This window comes from Lolium perenne, chromosome 1, assembly GCF_019359855.2.
Source record: "Lolium perenne isolate Kyuss_39 chromosome 1, Kyuss_2.0, whole genome shotgun sequence".
Lineage (NCBI taxonomy): Eukaryota > Viridiplantae > Streptophyta > Magnoliopsida > Poales > Poaceae > Lolium > Lolium perenne.
Genome location: NC_067244.2, coordinates 160487566 through 160504707, shown reverse-complemented (window position 1 = coordinate 160504707; position 17142 = coordinate 160487566). Strand labels below are relative to the sequence as shown.

Here is a 17142-nt window from a genome sequence, read left to right as displayed (position 1 = left end):
CCGCCCATCCCACCCGCGCCGACCGATCCGCCAGGGGACAGCCAACGGGAGGAGGGCCGCCGCCGCCGTCGCCCATCCCACACGCGTCTGCTCCGCCATGCATCAAGGAGGTGGGGATCCGGCCGCCGATCTCCACGCGGCGACGAGGAAGGGCCCCCGCCGCCGCCATGCCCCGAGGGACTTTGCCCCGGCAGCGCTACCGGCGGCGGCGGCGGCGGAGGGTGGGGTGCGGGAGAGGTTAGGGTTGGGGGTTGAGTAACTCAGAGATGACTTATAAGTTGATATCTCTTATATTAATAATGACACAAGACATATTATTTATTTAAGAAATTACATACATGATGAGGTCTAAGACCCCGTGTGTGGCCCGATCTCGCGGAATGACTTCGAAACCAAGGGGAGAGATGGGAGAACGCGAGGAACACGAAGAACACGACGAACACGAGGAACTCCGAGACTCACGCACGCACACCAACCCGATACACCCGATGCTTACCTCCGTGGCTCGATGGACCACGCCAATAGAATCTCCGAGGAAGAGGCACGTGGCAGAATTCCCGGAGAGAGATTGGGGTTGGAGGGGAAGAGCTTGGTGAGGGAGAGAGAGTAACTAGTACTAGAATCTCACTCAACAAGATCAAAGTCAACAACCAAGGTGCCTTGATTACAGAGGGATGATACCCAAGGGAGACTAAGCTCAAAGGTAGATTTGAGTTCAAAACAAGTCTAAGGGGTAAAGGAGGGGTCCAGGCTACTTATATAGGCACACATGTCCAGCAAGGGCGAACAGGTACGCGAATGGATAAGTTAAGGCAGTTTGGTGGGTCATTCCCGTCAGATCCGGTTTGGGTCCGGTCTGACCGGGCCTGTGACCGGGCTGTCCGGTCCTGGGTCCGGTCGACCGGGCGCAAACCGGGAATCTGCGAAGTTTCCGGTCTTCGTCCGGTACGAGGGAGCTGCGCCGGTTGGCGCCCGGTTGACCGGGCCTGTGACCGGGGCGTCCGGTTGTGGGTCCGGTCTGACCGGGTCCTGGACCGGCCAGCGTCCGTCTCTTCCTTGGAGCGCTTCGAACGACGTCGGCTTCGGCTTCATGATCATCTCCATGTCCAGCTGCTTCTCTCCTTCCCTTGACCTTGCACCGTGGGAGTTCCTTCTCTCTTGGTCCTTGTCGATGTCGGCACCTATGGACACCATGATGATAGGCATGAGGTAGCATACCATTCAAGTTGGTGTTGAGGTCAACCATAGAGAGGAAAGAGTTCACCTTGACATATATGGCGGGGGTTTGTGTTGTTGGTCCACTTGGGGGACTCCTTGGCCATGGTGTAGCATCGACGATAGGCGGGGCTGCACTTGACGGTCTTGAGGTGGAGTTGTCCGAAGGCCACCCCACAACATCTCCCCCCCCCCCCCCCCCCTTGGGAAAGAGTCGTCCTCGACTCTTGCATTTCCTCATCGACGGTGTAGTCCATGACGGTTGTCCCATGTTGTGGTAGAGGGATAGAGTGGCGGTCGAAGAAGAGCGTGGGGAAAAACAACTTGCAAATGGAAAACTTGTGGATGCCAATTTTGTGATCGGCGAACAAGAGGTTCTCAAGCAAATACGAAGCATCAAGTCGTTTCTCCAAGAGGCATTTGGCAAAAATGGGAACCAAAAGAGTGTCGATGTATTCAAAATTTGGTGGGGCAAAAGTTTGTGCATGTAAAAGTTTGGTTTGTAAAGTGTCAAAAATGTGATGTGTAGCATTGTCCCACACAAATGGAACAATCAAAAGGCAAGTGTCGGCGGCAAAATTTTGGGCAAAATTATTATGTGCAATGGCAAAGAGATGGAAACGTCTAGCTTGGGAAAGTATGGTTGGCGTGAGCCAAATATGGGTATCCTCAAGTGTCAAAGAATCCATTTCAATTGCCAAAGATGAAATGAGAAATCCAAAGAAGAGCAACTTTATGAGTGACATGTGGCACATGATGCATAAGGTGTCTCTCACATGTATGACATGGTCCTTGAGATTCTTGGAGTGTATGATGATAACCTCAAGACATACAACAATCATTGTGCCAACAAGACGTGTCAAGATATGTTGCATAAGAAGCAAAAGAGGTGACGAGGCATTGGTCCAAACCGGAAGCTCTACAAGACAAGCCGGAAACACACGAGGGCGAAGGCGTTTGGGAACATACCCTTTGGGGTGAATCCCATGGGTTGGATCATGCATCTCGTCCGTGTTTGGGTAGCTCTCAATTGCGCGTTTCGTGAGCTCATGCTCCGTAGCGGTGGAAGTTGTCATTCGGGTACCTATACACACAAAAGAGAAAACAAAAAGCGTGTGTGCATGGTAGAGGAACACATCATCCATCATGATGTTCCATGTCTTGTGCACATCACCATTAGTGTCAATCAAGATAGTATGAAATGCATGGCGATGGTGCATATGGCAAGAAGGTGTATTCATGGCATGTGGTACTTCATGATCATCAAAAAGTGAGAAGGCTATGGGGGCCATCTCGTGAACAATGAAATAAGCATTCTTGCATACCAAGCATAAGAAAGAGCAATTGTTCACAATCTTGTATGCAAGGATCATGGAATGGTGCAAACATTTTGGGCAAAGCATGTTCAACATGTTATCATTGTTGTCGACAACCCTATGTAAAGAGCAAGTGTTCATCAAGGGTGGCACAACACAAGTATTATCATAATCATTATCATGGCAAGCAAGCGGGGAAAACGTGAAACTCTCGTAGCATGGCATGGTCATGGTATCACAAGCAAGAAATTTCACATGATCAACAATGTTATCAAGCAAAGCATCACATGGGAAAGTGAAAGTAGCATGTGACGTAGCAAATGTATCACCAAGATCATGCATGCACTCATAAGTCATCATGTCCACTAGTGGGATCATGGCATCATCAACACCTATGTTGTTACCTTTGTAGGCCGACTCATTTGAAGTAGGTGTTGTGGAAGTAGGAGGATCCATGTGGTCGACATGTCCATCTTGGAGCAAGCATGGTGAGATATCATCATCTTCATGCACCATGTACATCGTCTCCATGAGCGGGAACTCATCCTCCGTGGAACCTAGTGCAACATAAGAAGACACAAACGAGGGAGAGGTTAATGTGTTAGCAAAAGCGATGTCCTCCATGGACCTATCATCTACCTCTCTCAACTCACTTTGTGTATCACTCATGTCCTCCAAACGGAAGCACTCAAACTCACATATGGGGTGGAAGTCACTCAACTCACTATCACTCTCACTCAAGTGGGCTAAGTGGCTCTCATGCTCACATGGGATTGGTACCAACTCATTAATGAAGCATAGGGCAGTAGGCTCGACTTTCTCATCTCCATGCGTCTCCTTGGTTGAAGGGAAATTCCCATGCTCAACCATCTCAACTCCCTCGCCTCCCAAGTCGTCCTCCATCGGTGGCGCCGTAGTGACGTGGAGAGCTAGGCTCAGATCCACATCATCCTTGCGATGGCCTTGGAGTTCTTCATCTTGAAGTGTGGGCACCGTAGGCTTCTTGGTGGCTTGGGCTTGTAGCTCGTCGAAGTAGAGCGTCTTGGCGCTTGGCTTTGTGCATTGCCATGCCTCGTGACCCTTGGCCTTGCACACCTCACATAGGAGATTGGGACATTCCCGTGGAGGATGGCCTTGTTGCTTGCACTTGTAGCATCGGAGTCCATAGGCATGTGACGAGCTAGGGGCCATTGTGGTGGTGGCGCAAGAGGTGGAAGTCGCCTTATGAGGAAGGTATGCTCGATGTGCACTTGCCATCCTTGGAGTGGTAGGCACCCTATCATGGTGTTTGTCGCCTTCATGTCGAGGCTCTCGTCTTCGTGCATCATCACCATGGCTTGAGTGGTGTCGTCGAAGACTCGTGGAAGATGTTGGTCGATGGCGATCATGAAGTGGCTTGTAACGGCGAAGCTCATGCGGTGACGTATGTCGATGACGGTCCTTGCCATGCCTAGATGATGGCTCATGCGACTTGGCATGTTGCTTGCGGTGCCTTGTGGAGCTTGGAGAAGAGTGTCGATGACGATCATGTTGGGGACGCCCTTGAAGCTCCATATGATGTCCTTGATGTCAATGATCTTGTGCATAAGCACTCTCATGGTGGCGCCTTGTGGAGCTCGGAGAAGTGTGTCGATGGCGATCATGTTGTGGACGCTCTTGATGCTCCATATGATGGTGCCATCGTGGGGGTCCTCTATCTTCATATGTAGCTCCATTGGCGACGTAGGTGTACTTGGGAGCATCGTCTTTGCTCATCGTGGAGCGTAGGTGAGGCTCCACCATGGTGTCGATGTCGTACTCGTGGCGTTGCTCCACCATGTCGTCCATGAGTGTTGAGCCATTGTCGATGTAGAGCTCGTCGATGTCGTCGTCAAGGTGGTGCTCCACCATGTCATCCATGCTTGAGGAGCCATTGTCGATGTAGAGCTCCTCGATGTCGGTCATGTCGGTGATGCTCGCGGAGCCATAGTCGGTGTCGAGCTCCACATGTTCCTCCACATCCGCGGTGCTTGAAGAGGAATCCTCCTCGAAGTGCTCCGTGTACTCCTCCGTATCTTCTTCGTCGCTATACATGTTAGCATGACAAGATCTATATGGTGTATGTTAGTGGAAGGAGACTACCTCGCACTCTTACCAAGGTAAGATAATATTGAGGCAATCCACCAAGTCAAAAGCAAGATCAAGTGTATCGGGACACACGCAAAACCACACGCAAAAGCTAGCAAATATGGTGTTAGGCGAGTGTTGTGGAAAGCCAAAAGATGAAATCCGAAATCAAGTGTATTGTCAAGAGTGGGTGAAATCCAAAAATTCAAATGTCAAAGCGATGATCACTATAAACACGGAAAGATATGGAACGCACACACGAGATGAACGGGGTTAGTGCGACCAAGGAATGAGCGGAAAAGTGTATGAAGCCCTTGAGCAAGGGTGCTCGGTGTCACACTAACACAAGAAGAGATCAAAGCTTTGGTTGCAAACGAAGAGACAACAAGATTCACACGCGGCCTCTCTTCTCTTATCTCTCTTTTGCTTAAAAGCTTTTTCTCTTTTGTATATGGTGGCACTTGCACTCTTTTGTATCTATGGTGGCACTTTGTACACTTTTGTATGTATGATGGCACTTGCACTCTTTTTATGCTTTTCTTTCTTTTCCACGCTCTATGTTAGCGTTAGCTCACTTTTGCTATCTTGCCACACGAGTTTTGCTTAGAAGCTTGAATCCACACTACACACACACCTCACAATCGGGGCCACGTGCAATGTCTCGCAACACTCAATAAGCAATGCTCGATAGGATAGATCGCAAAAGAAGAGGGGTTACAAGGGGAATGCAAGTTATACCTAAGATGTTAGGCGGTGATGAACACACAACTTGCGATGAAGGTGGTGGTGTCAAGAGTACGGTTGCAAGTTCGGGGTGCCTCGGATGTCGTCGCTTGCTTCGGAGCTGCGGGTTAGTTTCACAAACAAGGCACTCAAACCGGAACAAGCAAACACAAGTTAGCGGAAGAAAAGGGTCAAAGTAGCTTGGCGGTGGTGGCGGTGGTAAGCCGGTGGTGGTGGTGTCGATGCTCTTGTGGTTGCGGCGGAGGTTATGGGGCCGCGGTGATGTTTCCCGGTGGTTTGGGGAGGGTGGCGGTGCTTGCCGGCGGCGGAGAGGGTGGCGGTGGTTGGCGGAGGTGGTGGTGGAGGTGGCGCCCGGTTGGCGCCCGGTTGACCAGGCCCTGGACCGGCCTGCCCGGTCTACAGCCCGGTTGACCGGGTTCTGGCCCGGTTGGCGCCCGGTTGGCGCCCGGTTGACCGGCCCTGGCGCCAGGCTGTCCGGTCACTGGCCCGGTTGGCGCCCGGTCGACCGGATTTCGCGGGGCACAGTTTTTCTCTCTCCTGTTCTTGAGCGAAATCAAGCCAAATCGACCAAAACGAAGGGAAATGATGGAATTGGGGGCTAAAAGTTGGGGAGATAGTAGATCAAGCACTCCAACACCAAATCCATGGACCAAAACCACTCAAAACGCAACCAAATCGCAGATCGGTCAAGAGGCAAATTAGGGCTATTTTTGGGGATTTTTGGGGAAAATTTTTAGAGACGAAATTGGATGGGTGGGGGGTCAAATCCGCGGAAACCAAAGGCTGCTGATACCATATGATGAGGTCTAAGACCCCGTGTGTGGCCCGATCTCGCGGATTGACTTCGAAACCAAGGGGAGAGATGGGAGAACGCGAGGAACACGAAGAACACGAGGAACTCCGAGACTCACGCACGCACACCAACCCGATACACCCGATGCTTACCTCCGTGGCTCGATGGACCACGCCAATAGAATCTCCGAGGAAGAGGCACGTGGCAGAATTCCCGGAGAGAGATTGGGGTTGGAGAGGAAGAGCTTGGTGAGGGAGAGAGAGTAACTAGTACTAGAATCTCACTCAACAAGATCAAAGTCAACAACCAAGGTGCCTTGATTACAGAGGGATGATACCCAAGGGAGACTAAGCTCAAAGGTAGGTTTGAGTTCAAAACAAGTCTAAGGGGTAAAGGAGGGGTCCAGGCTACTTATATAGGCACACATGGCCAGCAAGGGCGAACAGGTACGCGAATGGATAAGTTAAGGCAGTTTGGTGGGTCATTCCCGTCAGATCCGGTTTGGGTCCGGTCTGACCGGGCCTGTGATCGGGCTGTCCGGTCCTGGGTCCGGTCGAGCGGGCGCAAACCGGGAATCTGCGAAGTTTCCGGTCTTCGTCCGGTACGAGGGAGCTGCGCCGGTTGGCGCCCGGTTGACCGGGCCTGTGACCGGGGCGTCCGGTTGTGGGTCCGGTCTGACCGGGTCCTGGACCGGCCAGCGTCCGTCTCTTCCTTGGAGCGCTTCGAACGACGTCGGCTTCGGCTTCATGATCATCTCCATGTCCAGCTGCTTCTCTCCTTCCCTTGACCTTGCACCGTGGGAGTTCCTTCTCTCTTGGTCCTTGTCGATGTCGGCACCTATGGACACCATGATGATAGGCATGAGGTAGCATACCATTCAAGTTGGTGTTGAGGTCAACCATAGAGAGGAAAGAGTTCACCTTGACATATATGGCGGGGGTTTGTGTTGTTGGTCCACTTGGGGGACTCCTTGGCCATGGTGTAGCATCGACGATAGGCGGGGCTGCACTTGACGGTCTTGAGGTGGAGTTGTCCGAAGGCCACCCCACATCAATACAAGTCTTGTGTTGTACATATTTGTGTGCAGGGTCGGATCCACACGTTGCTAAAGGGGTGCAGTAGATATGGGGTAGCAGTTTTCTTTGTAAAAAGAAGTTATTTTTCACAAGATATGCACCTCCAAAAGGAAGTACATTTTATGCTGTAACACCATCTTCTATGGCATGGCATACAGCTGGTTATTTCTGCTCTAGCTTTGTTGCTTGTATTCCCGTGCTTAGCATTTTCTATCCCCTAGCTAGTACGTGAGGTATGGTTGAAACATACGGTCAGCAGTTCCAGGAAATGAAAAAAGAAGCATACTGTTAAGTTTTTTCATGGTTTAACTGGACGATCTGACAGTACGACCGTAATATCTTCCACTTATTTCTTCATCAAAAGTGTAGACGCAAGGCGTTGCTTTTCCATAAAAAATGTACTCCCTCCCTACCAGATTATAAGACGTTTAAGACTACTAAAACAGTGTGCTAGCATTTCGGTACAGAGGTAGTAGGAGCACAGAGTATAGGCACATTCAGATGTACTGGGTGATCGACCATTACAAATTCTGGCATTTTTAAAAAAATATTGACACAATATTTATTTACACGTCTTAAAGTTTCAACTTCAAGTTCAACTCACAACTAAATAAACAAAAATGACGAATCTGCCTGGCAATAGCACCAATGTATATACTACTCAATCCAGGTTTGAATTTGGTACTATTCATACGGTGATTTGTCCTTTTTTGTTTCTTGATCTCTGAGTCAAATCTGACTGTAAACTTTTTTTAGCTGTCTGAATGTAATAAACTTTTACTACATGGTAGGTGTGCGTTGGTTCTATTGCCCTAATTTTTTTTCCTGAATTTCTAACCATGCTTAAATGCATTTTACCTACATACCCCCTATATCTCCGACGACGCGGAAGCGTAGCTAGTCATCACCCACACCCAGACAAAACAGTAACGTAAGAGAGTAGCACGAGAGCCAGCACTGCTGCGGCGGCGAGATGGCCTCGGTCAATCGCACCTCCTCCATCGAGCACGGTTCCCAGATCCGCCCTGCCCCCGGAGACAACGGCGGCGCGAGTGGCAGCGAGGGATTCAACATCTCCTCCGCGTTCAAGGTGCGAGTTCGTGCGTGTTTTGTTTCCCAGCGTAGCCTCTTGCCTCGCGTTTGAGAGTTCAAGCGCTTGGGTGTTAGTCTCGTCCGATGCTCACGAGGATAGGTTACGATGTTGTGTGCAGGAGATCCAGAACATGCGGAGGAGGCTTCGGGAGATGGAGGAGCAGGAGCAGGAGATAATACCCACCGCCGCCGTGCCCCATCCCCATGGTGATCTATTGTTGCTGACACAATCTCCATTTGCTTGTGTAGTAGCGCTTTGTTACGTCCCTGGAACGAAATCGGCTGGCGGATGCATGGCAGACTGTACACCCAGTTAGTTGGGTGTCATGTGATTTGTGCGATTCGGCTCTAGCCTCTAGGTGATCGAGTTAATTTCAGGCAATACTCAATAGGGTACTAGTTTCTTAGTTGCTGAAGAGTTCTCTGAGACTGGTAGCCAGAACAGTTGAGTATTTGTAGGTCATGGGTGGGTGGATTTGTCAGCATTGTGCCTATGTTCATTTCCTTTCTCTGTTGGGTATCCATTTGAACAGTTTTGTTTAGGATCGTGGGTTTCTGCAGAGTTGAGTATTTCTAGGTCATGGGTTTCTAAAGAGTTCCTTTCGTATGCATTCGAACAGTTTTGTTTAGGATCTTTGCTGTGTTCTATAAGGCGGTAGCCAGGCCATGGGGTGACGGCGGCGTCTAATCATGGGCTAGGCAGCCCGCAGCCGCCTAGGCGCGCAAAGTAGGAGGGTGGCGCCTCCGAGGCGGCTACGTGGCTGCCTTTTATAGTAGGGGTCTGCTAGACTGCGATAATAATGGTGCATTAGTTTGGCTCGCCTAGTTACGTGGTTTATGTTTCTGGTGTATCTAAGTATCACTTATTTAGTACCGTTGTCGTTTGGCGCGCTTTTTGCTACTCGTCGGGTTTACTCTTTGGAGACAACTAGAATTTTATTTCTCTTCTATGGAGCATCCTCAAGGCATCAACCTCGTCCTAGCATTCCACATTTCCCCATATGTTATTGGTGTGTTTACATGGAATTCTGTTGTGAAGAGGGTAAATTAGGAAGGATGTGCTTAGGTACCTGATTTGTGATAAGAACACAATGCTTATTACTTATATGTAGCGATGAAAATAATTTCATGATATATTTTGTTCCCAGCTGGGATTTATTTGTATGGAAATTGTCATTGCCAAGTAATGCATTGAATATGGCTGTGTTCTACGTGCACCGTGTGCAGTGTCCGATTTTAAATTTATTTTCAGCTTATACAATTGGACCACAATACCATTTCAATCTATTTAGTTGCCTACAGTCTCCATTTGCTTGTGTATTAGCGCTTTGTTACGTCCCTGGAATGAAATCGGCTGGTGGATGCATGTCAGACTGAAACCCCCAGTTAGTTGGTGTCATGTGATTTGCGCGATTCGGCTCGTGGAATGCTGATGCTAGGTGATCGGGTTAATTTCAGTCAATGCTCAATAGGGTACTAGTTTCTTAGTTGCTGAAGAGTTCTGTGAAGCTGGTAGCCAGAACAGTTGAGTATTTGTAGGTCATGGGTGGGTGGATTTGTCAGCATTGTGCCTTTGTTCCTTTCATCTGCTCTGTTGGGTATGCATTTGAACAGTATCGTTTAGGATCATGGGTTTCTGAACAGTTCTGTAGAATTGAGTATTTGTAGGTCATGGGTTTCTGAAGAGTTCCTTTCATATGCATTTGTTTAGGACCGTTGCAGTGTTCTAAAAGGCTGTAGCCAGGCCGCAGGGTGACGGTGGCGCCTAATCATGGGCTAGGCGCGCAAAGAAGGAGGGTAGCGCCTCCGAGGCGGCTACGTGGCTGCCTTTTATAGTAGGTGTCCGCTAGACTGCAATACTAATTATGCATTAGTTAGGCTCACCTATTTACGTCGGGGTTTATGTTTCTGGTGTAGCTAAGTATTACTTCTTTGGCGCGCTTGCTACTCATGGGGTTTTTCTCTTTGGAGACAATTAGAATTTTATTTCTCTTCTATGGAGCATCCTCGGGGCATCAACCTCATCCTGGCATTCTACACATTTCCCCAAATGTTATTGGTGTCTTTACATGGAATTTTAATAGGGAAAATTAGGAAGGATATGCTTAGGTATCTGATTTGCGATAACAATACAATTCTTATTACTTATATGTAGCGCTGAAAATAATTTCATGATATATTTTGTTTCCCAGCTGGGATTTATTCGTATGGAAATTCTCATTGCCAAGTAATGCATTGAATATGACTGTTGTTTTAAATTTATTTTCAGCTTATACAATTGGGCCACAATATCAAACTTGTAAGCATAGGTTGCCATGGTGATGACAGTATGTCAATATTCTATAGAAAGCATAGTTTACTGATAATGCAACTGATGTTATATATGCTTGTGACTTTTTTTCATTTATTGTACTTGCTTACTAATGCTTCTGACACTTTAGGTTTAGAATGTATACATGTGCTGCATTTAAAAAGGATTGCGTGCACAATTAAGTGTTCGCTTCAGGTCTCAACCTTTTTGCATATTTACTCGATAAGTACGGCTCTCAATAGAAATATGGATGTTGGTTAAAGATCCTTATCGCCTTATCGGCATCCTCCTTCTTTAGCGACTGATTCTGTGTGATTTTTAGTGCCATGCCATTGTTTCATTCTTTTGAACCACCTTGATGCTTGAATGGAATCACTGCCTTCAGTTATCTATTAAGCTCGATAATCTTCTTACATATGGTTTACTCTTTTGCTCTGTTTTCCCAGAAATTCCAGCTGCAGAAGCAACAGAATGGGACAAGTCAGAGGTGGATGCTCGCTCAATCTATGTTGGAAATGTGAGGATTTCTTTTTTTTTTCCACTTATACTGAAGTAACTCAACCATTTCCACGAAAGACTTTCCAGTGTCCAGTAGCACACACGGCCAGAAAATTTTGCATTTGGCACGTCTTGATTTTATGTTTACCATCACCACTTATTCTTAGCGTTTATGCTATCCGCATTTGTTACCATGAAGACAAGTACTTATCTTGACAAAATATCTCAAATGCCATTGAATAAATCTTAGCTACTCCACTACAGCTGTTTTTAAGTAAACTATTTGCCACCTTGCTTCAGGTTGACTATGCTTGTTTCCCGGAAGAAGTCCAGCAGCACTTTAAAGATTGTGGAACTATAAACAGGGTTACAATTCTGACAGATGATTTTGGTCATCCCAAGGGATATGCTTATGTGGAGTTTGTTGAAGTTGAGGCAGTCCAAAATGCTATCCTGCTGAATGGTACCAAACTTCATGACCGGCAGTTGAAGGTTCAAAACTAGTCTTTTTAACACTATAATATACACTCACTATCATTTAAAGATATTAACATTTACTATGTGCAAATGTTTTCATATGTAGGTGTCCCCCAAAAGAACTAATATTCCAGGAATGAGTCACCCTATGGGATGGAGCCCATACCCTTATTATCGTTCCTCTCTGACATATGAGTAAGGAGTTTCTTCATGATGATATATCGCATTTTTTTAAGCTGAATTTTTTTTCTTAAGCTAATATATTGCACTTAGAATAACTTTTTAATGAAGATGGTTGTGTGCATCTATGATGCAGCGGCCGGGTTATTGCACCTTTCCAAAAACAAAAAAAAAATGCATTTAGATTTGCAAAAATCAAGAAACATGATAATGTGCATTTGGTCGGTCTTAAATTAGCATGTTTTCAATTATGACATGACTTAGGATTCATGGAATGTTGAGTTGTATTATTTTTGTAGTGACTGCTCCTAGATATTGATCTTTTCGATTGAATGGGTTATCCTGTAAATGTAAATATATCCTAAGCCTAGTCTTGAAATCAAAATCATCCCACTATTTTTTTTTTTGCATAGAGCAGAATGTCAATTTAAACCGTACAAAGCAAAATAAAAATATTTGAATAATATGACATGAGGAGGCCATTCTTCTAACGCATCCGATTAGTTGTGCTTCAAACATTCAGGGGAACTTAGGCCCCGGGGTTTCCTCTTTTCTAGAATTCAGCAAAATAGGGTATGAGAATTGGTGAAACATGGGAGCAATTCAAAAATAGTTCCCGGATGACCTTTCTGATGCTCTGTTTTTCTCTGCAGGAGGGTGCCAAGGTTCAGGAGGCCACCCAGGTACCAGCCCTACTGATTCTGTCGGGTCGCTGCGACTCTTCAGTTTCCAATGTGCCATCATACAGAAGATGACTATCCGTAGCTCCACCGATGTACAACCAATAAAGGAAAAGACTGAAAGACTGTGACTCGATGTTGTACCTCCGATCATACTAGGATAGCATCCTTGTACCTTAGGAATGACTCTGTGTTCCGAATTATCCTGTGATCAGTCGGTCTGGTGGATTCTATACCATTTCCTTTAGCCGTTAAATGAGTTTTAAGATTGAATTGTTGGTGAAGTCATGTATGTTGTATGTAGTCTGCTTGCTCTGATGAGTTCTAAGCAGTCGGATCCGAAGTGTTGAAGTGAAGTATCTGCAACCATGGTCAATATACATTAGTTGGTTCATGTTTTGTTGTCCTTTTAGTTGGTAACATTCCAGTCCGACAGCCTGATGCCTTGGTTGGATTATTTTGCTTTCTTTCTGCGAGAAGCATGGCGCTTTTCTGAGATCTCAGATTCAACATGCGCATGCCTCTTGTGTCAGCAGGACAATTGCAGGCTTACACGCAGCAGAACCCTCATGAATTCCCAAAGCTTACTTCTGGATTCTGGTTATGGTACTTCATTCTAAACCCTTAGGAATTACTTCTCTTACAGGTTTTAAAAAAGAATTATTTTCTTTTTTCGCGAATATGTAAAAAGCATTGTGTTTCGATGTATTGATAGAAAAGAAGATTATATGTACATGCCCAAGAGTGAACCAACACTATGTCATACAACTCAACCTAAAAAGCTATCTCGGGAGAAGTTGGCAAAGGCCCTGAGCACTCGCCCACGATCTTGCCTATGATTTTTAGGCTCGGTTATCAACTGTGATTGATGAGCTAGAGGCGGTTGCTGAGGGATGACCGTTGTCTTCGCATGAGATTGAACTTAAGAATCAGTCCAATGCGCAGATGGCGAGTCTTCTTCGCGAAGAGGAACTCAAATGGTATCAACGTTCCAAAGCCCAATTCATTTTGGAAGGAGACTCAAATACGCGATATTTCCATGGTATAGCCAATGGGAGACATCGGAAAAAATGTATTCACTCTCTTATTCAAGATGAAGGGTTGATTGAAGGTCATGAGCAACTCAAATCTTACATTACTAATTATTATAAAGGCTTGTTTGGTCCTCCGGATGAAAGTTCTTTTTCTCTAAATGAGGACTTAACAGCTGATATACCCCAAGTTCCTATAGAGGAAAATGGCTTACTAACTGCACCGTATTCTGAGGAAGAAGTGCAGAAGGCTGTTTTCCAAATGGAATGCAACAAAGCACCGGGTCCCGATGGTTTTCCAGCGGAGTTTTATCAAACTTTCTGGGATACTATTAAAGCGGATCTTCTAGATTTGTTCAGTGCTCTGCATATAGGACAACTATAATTATTTCGTCTAAATTTTGGTGAAGTAATATTGTTACCGAAAGTTAATGAGGCAGAAAGGATTCAACAATATAGACCTATTTGCCTCTTAAACGTAAGTTTCAAGATTTTCACGAAAGTGGCCACCATTAGACTTAATACGGTTGCAAATCATGTCGTTCAACCATCACAAACTGCTTTCATGCAAGGAAGAAATATCCTTGATGTAGTGGCGGTTTTGCATGAGACGGTACATGAGATGCATACTAAGAAATTAAATGGGGTTATTTTAAAATTAGATTTTGAAAAGGCCTATGACAAGGTCAAGTGGTCTTTCCTACAACCTCAAGATGAAAGGTTTTTCTCCTGAATGGCGCGCTTTAATAAATGATTTCATGTATGGAGGTAGTGTGGCAATTCGGGTTAATGATGACACCGGCCATCATTTCCAAACACGAAAAGGGTTACGCCAAGGGGATCCGTTATCACCAATGTTATTCAACATTGTGGCGGATATGTTGGCTATACTCATAGAGCGGGCCAAGTCTGATGGTCAGATTGAAGGTGTGATTCCACATCTTGTCGATGGTGGTTTATCTATCCTTTAATATGCCGACGATACAATATTGTTTATGGATCACGATCTCGAAAAAGCTCACAACCTGAAATTAATTTTGGCGGCTTTTGAGCAGTTGTCGGGATTGAAAATCAATTTCCATAAAAGTGAATTGTTCTGCTTCGGTGACACCCAAAATGATACAGCTCTATATACAGAGTTGTTTGGTTGTGGGCAAGGCCAATTTCCTATTCGCTATTTGGGTATTCCGATTCATTATCGGAGACTTACGATTGCTGAATGGAAAATAGTGGAAGAAAGATTACAAAAGTGCCTTAGTAGTTCGAAAGGTAAATTGTTGTCCCTGTGAGGAAGATTGGTACTCATTAACTCGGTACTGACTAACATGGTACTGTATATGTTGTCATTCTTCCTATTGCCAAAAGGAATTCTGCATAAACTCGATTATTATCGATCCAGATTCTTTTGGCAAGGGAACAGCGAGAAAAAGAAATATCGACTGGTTAAATGGAGTATAGTTTGTAGTCCCAAAGATCAAGGCGGGCTTGGAGTTCATGACCTCGAGGTCGCTCTGCTGGGTAAATGGCTTTTTAAGCTCCTTACCGAGGATGGGATTTGGCAATCTATTCTTCGGAGAAAATATATCGGCTCCAAGACGTTGTCCCAAGTGGTTTGGAAACCTGGGGATTCACACTTCTGGGCTGATCTAATGGCGATAAAGAATGTCTTTTTCCGTCATGGAACTTTCTCAATTAAGAATGGAGCACAGATACGGTTATGGGAGGATGCTTGGTTAGACAATGCACCCCTAAGTGAACAATATCCTGCGTTGTATAGTATCGTTCGTCGCAAAGGAGATATCATTGCCACAGTAATGGCTACCTCTCCCCCGAATGTGACGTTCAAACGAGTTTTGCTAGGACAAAGGCTTTTGGCATGGAATGCCTTAATTCAAAGGTTGGGGGATATTAATCTATCACCTGAACCAGATGAATTTAGGTGGAATTTACATGTAGATGGCTCTTTCTCCGTCAAATCTTTATATAACGCCATACTTCATTCTGATTTACCAGTTGATAATAATAAGAAAATTTGGAAGATGAAGATACCATTAAAAATTAAAATATTTGGATGGTATCTTCGTCGAGGTGTCATCCTCACCAAAGACAATCTTGTTAAGCGGAATTGGCACGGAAGTACTCGATGTGTTTTTTGTTATCACGATGAAACTATCAAACACCTCTTCTTCCAGTGCCAATTCGCGAGATCTATTTGGTCTGTAATCCAAGTAGCGTCTACACTGTATCCTCCGATTAGTGTGGTCAATGTCTTTGGCAATTGGCTTCATGGTATAGATCCAAGGTTCAAGTTGCTTCTTAGGGTGGGGGCGCTAGCAGTTATCTGGGCGTTTTGGCTGAGTAGAAATGACAAAAATTGCTCTTTATTGCAGGTTATTTACAGATGTACAGGTATTCTCCGTTTGTGGTTACCTCTTCAGCGCATGGAGAACCGAGACCTATTTACGGAGGTCTGTACACGGTTGGAGGCTACAACGAGGGATACTTTTTCCCTACATGGGTGGCAGCATAGTCTACGGATTGAAGCTCCATCCTTACCTTAGGCGTTATATGATTCATCGTTCCGATATGTATTCCGCCTAGTTCTTTTTTGCTTTGGCATCTTTTTGGACTTAAGACTATTAAACGGTTGTGTGCATCCTGGTTATGCAGAGGCTGGATGTAATTGCTTCTAAAAGTAATAAAGCATCCTTTATCGAAAAAAACATCTTGTCTATGCTTTGATCGTGTGGACTAGAGAGGTTAGCGAGGGCCTATCGTTCTCATGAATTACTTCTCGCCGAGGTATCCTGTATTTTCTGCGTCTTGTAATCTAACACTGCAACGCACTGAATGGTGCCTAGAAAATAAAATTCTTCTATGACTGGAACTCTGAAGAGAATCACGGTCTCTGAGATAAGCTGCCATGGTTCCTGAAGAGCCTGCCGAAGGATATAGCTGAGAGCGACAGGGCCAATTTCAAGGCGCAGGCCGCGGAGGAGATCATGCGGATCATCCAGGAGGCCAAGGCCCATGGTGACATGTCAAAGTCGTCAGCCAACGCAGCGCTGCTCGCGCGGACTTGGCCGAACTGCAGAGCGACGATGACGATGAGCCGGGAGCCGAGCAAGAGACCTACTGACTGAAATCTGCATCGCAGTGCACGAAGATGCGCCTCTGTAGCTGTTCATACATACAATCTGGAATACAGAGTACATTTTTTGAGGCAACAATGAGGCGCCGACCCGTATGATACGATTATGATACCCGTTGTAGGCCCACCTTTTTCGGCTAAGAGAGGGTAGTTTGTGGGAGAAGCCATCATCCTAGAAGCTGAAAGTAAGTCCTCCGTACTGGCGCTGAGTACATTACTGAACATTACATAAATCTAGCGTGCAAGAATAAAAGAAGATAAGAAACAACATATGGTTGTATGGTTAGGAGGATAGGGTATATGTGCGTGTACATGTACGTGTTATAACATCAAAATGAGTGATACGGACAATCTTTTGTGATTTCAATCATTCGGCTAGAAGAGCATACAATGTTGGCGGATAGTGGATTCAATCAAAGTACCAAACCACGGTTCAAAAATAAAACCACAAATAAATTTGTTTTGGTAATTG

The 17142-nt window shown here is 45.8% G+C and overlaps 1 protein-coding gene and 1 long non-coding RNA gene across 2 annotated transcripts; both read left to right on the top strand.

Moving 5' to 3' along the window:
- Positions 1 to 8223: 8223 nt before the first annotated feature.
- LOC127334791 (polyadenylate-binding protein 1-like) lies at positions 8224 to 11655 on the top strand. The gene is made up of 4 exons (XM_051361333.2): positions 8224 to 8346; positions 8462 to 8549; positions 11100 to 11170; positions 11452 to 11655. Exons 1-4 carry the CDS (start codon positions 8224 to 8226, stop codon positions 11653 to 11655), a joined length of 486 nt encoding a protein of 161 aa, XP_051217293.2.
- Positions 11656 to 11733: 78 nt separating this feature from the next.
- LOC139832941 (uncharacterized) lies at positions 11734 to 12744 on the top strand. The gene is made up of 2 exons (XR_011747857.1): positions 11734 to 11823; positions 12462 to 12744. It is a non-coding gene; the product is annotated as an uncharacterized lncRNA (long non-coding RNA).
- Positions 12745 to 17142: the final 4398 nt, after the last annotated feature.

Bases quoted from the DNA above. Each gene is read 5' to 3' on its own strand.
- LOC127334791 (XM_051361333.2), top strand. From the start codon at position 8,224: ATGGCCTCGGTCAATCGCACCTCCTCCATCGAGCACGGTTCCCAGATC. The intron at 8,347-8,461 runs GTTCGTGCGTGT...TGTTGTGTGCAG, and splicing joins CCTCCGCGTTCAAGGTGCGA to GAGATCCAGAACATGCGGAG. The intron at 11,171-11,451 runs GTGAGGATTTCT...ACCTTGCTTCAG, and splicing joins GCTCAATCTATGTTGGAAAT to GTTGACTATGCTTGTTTCCC.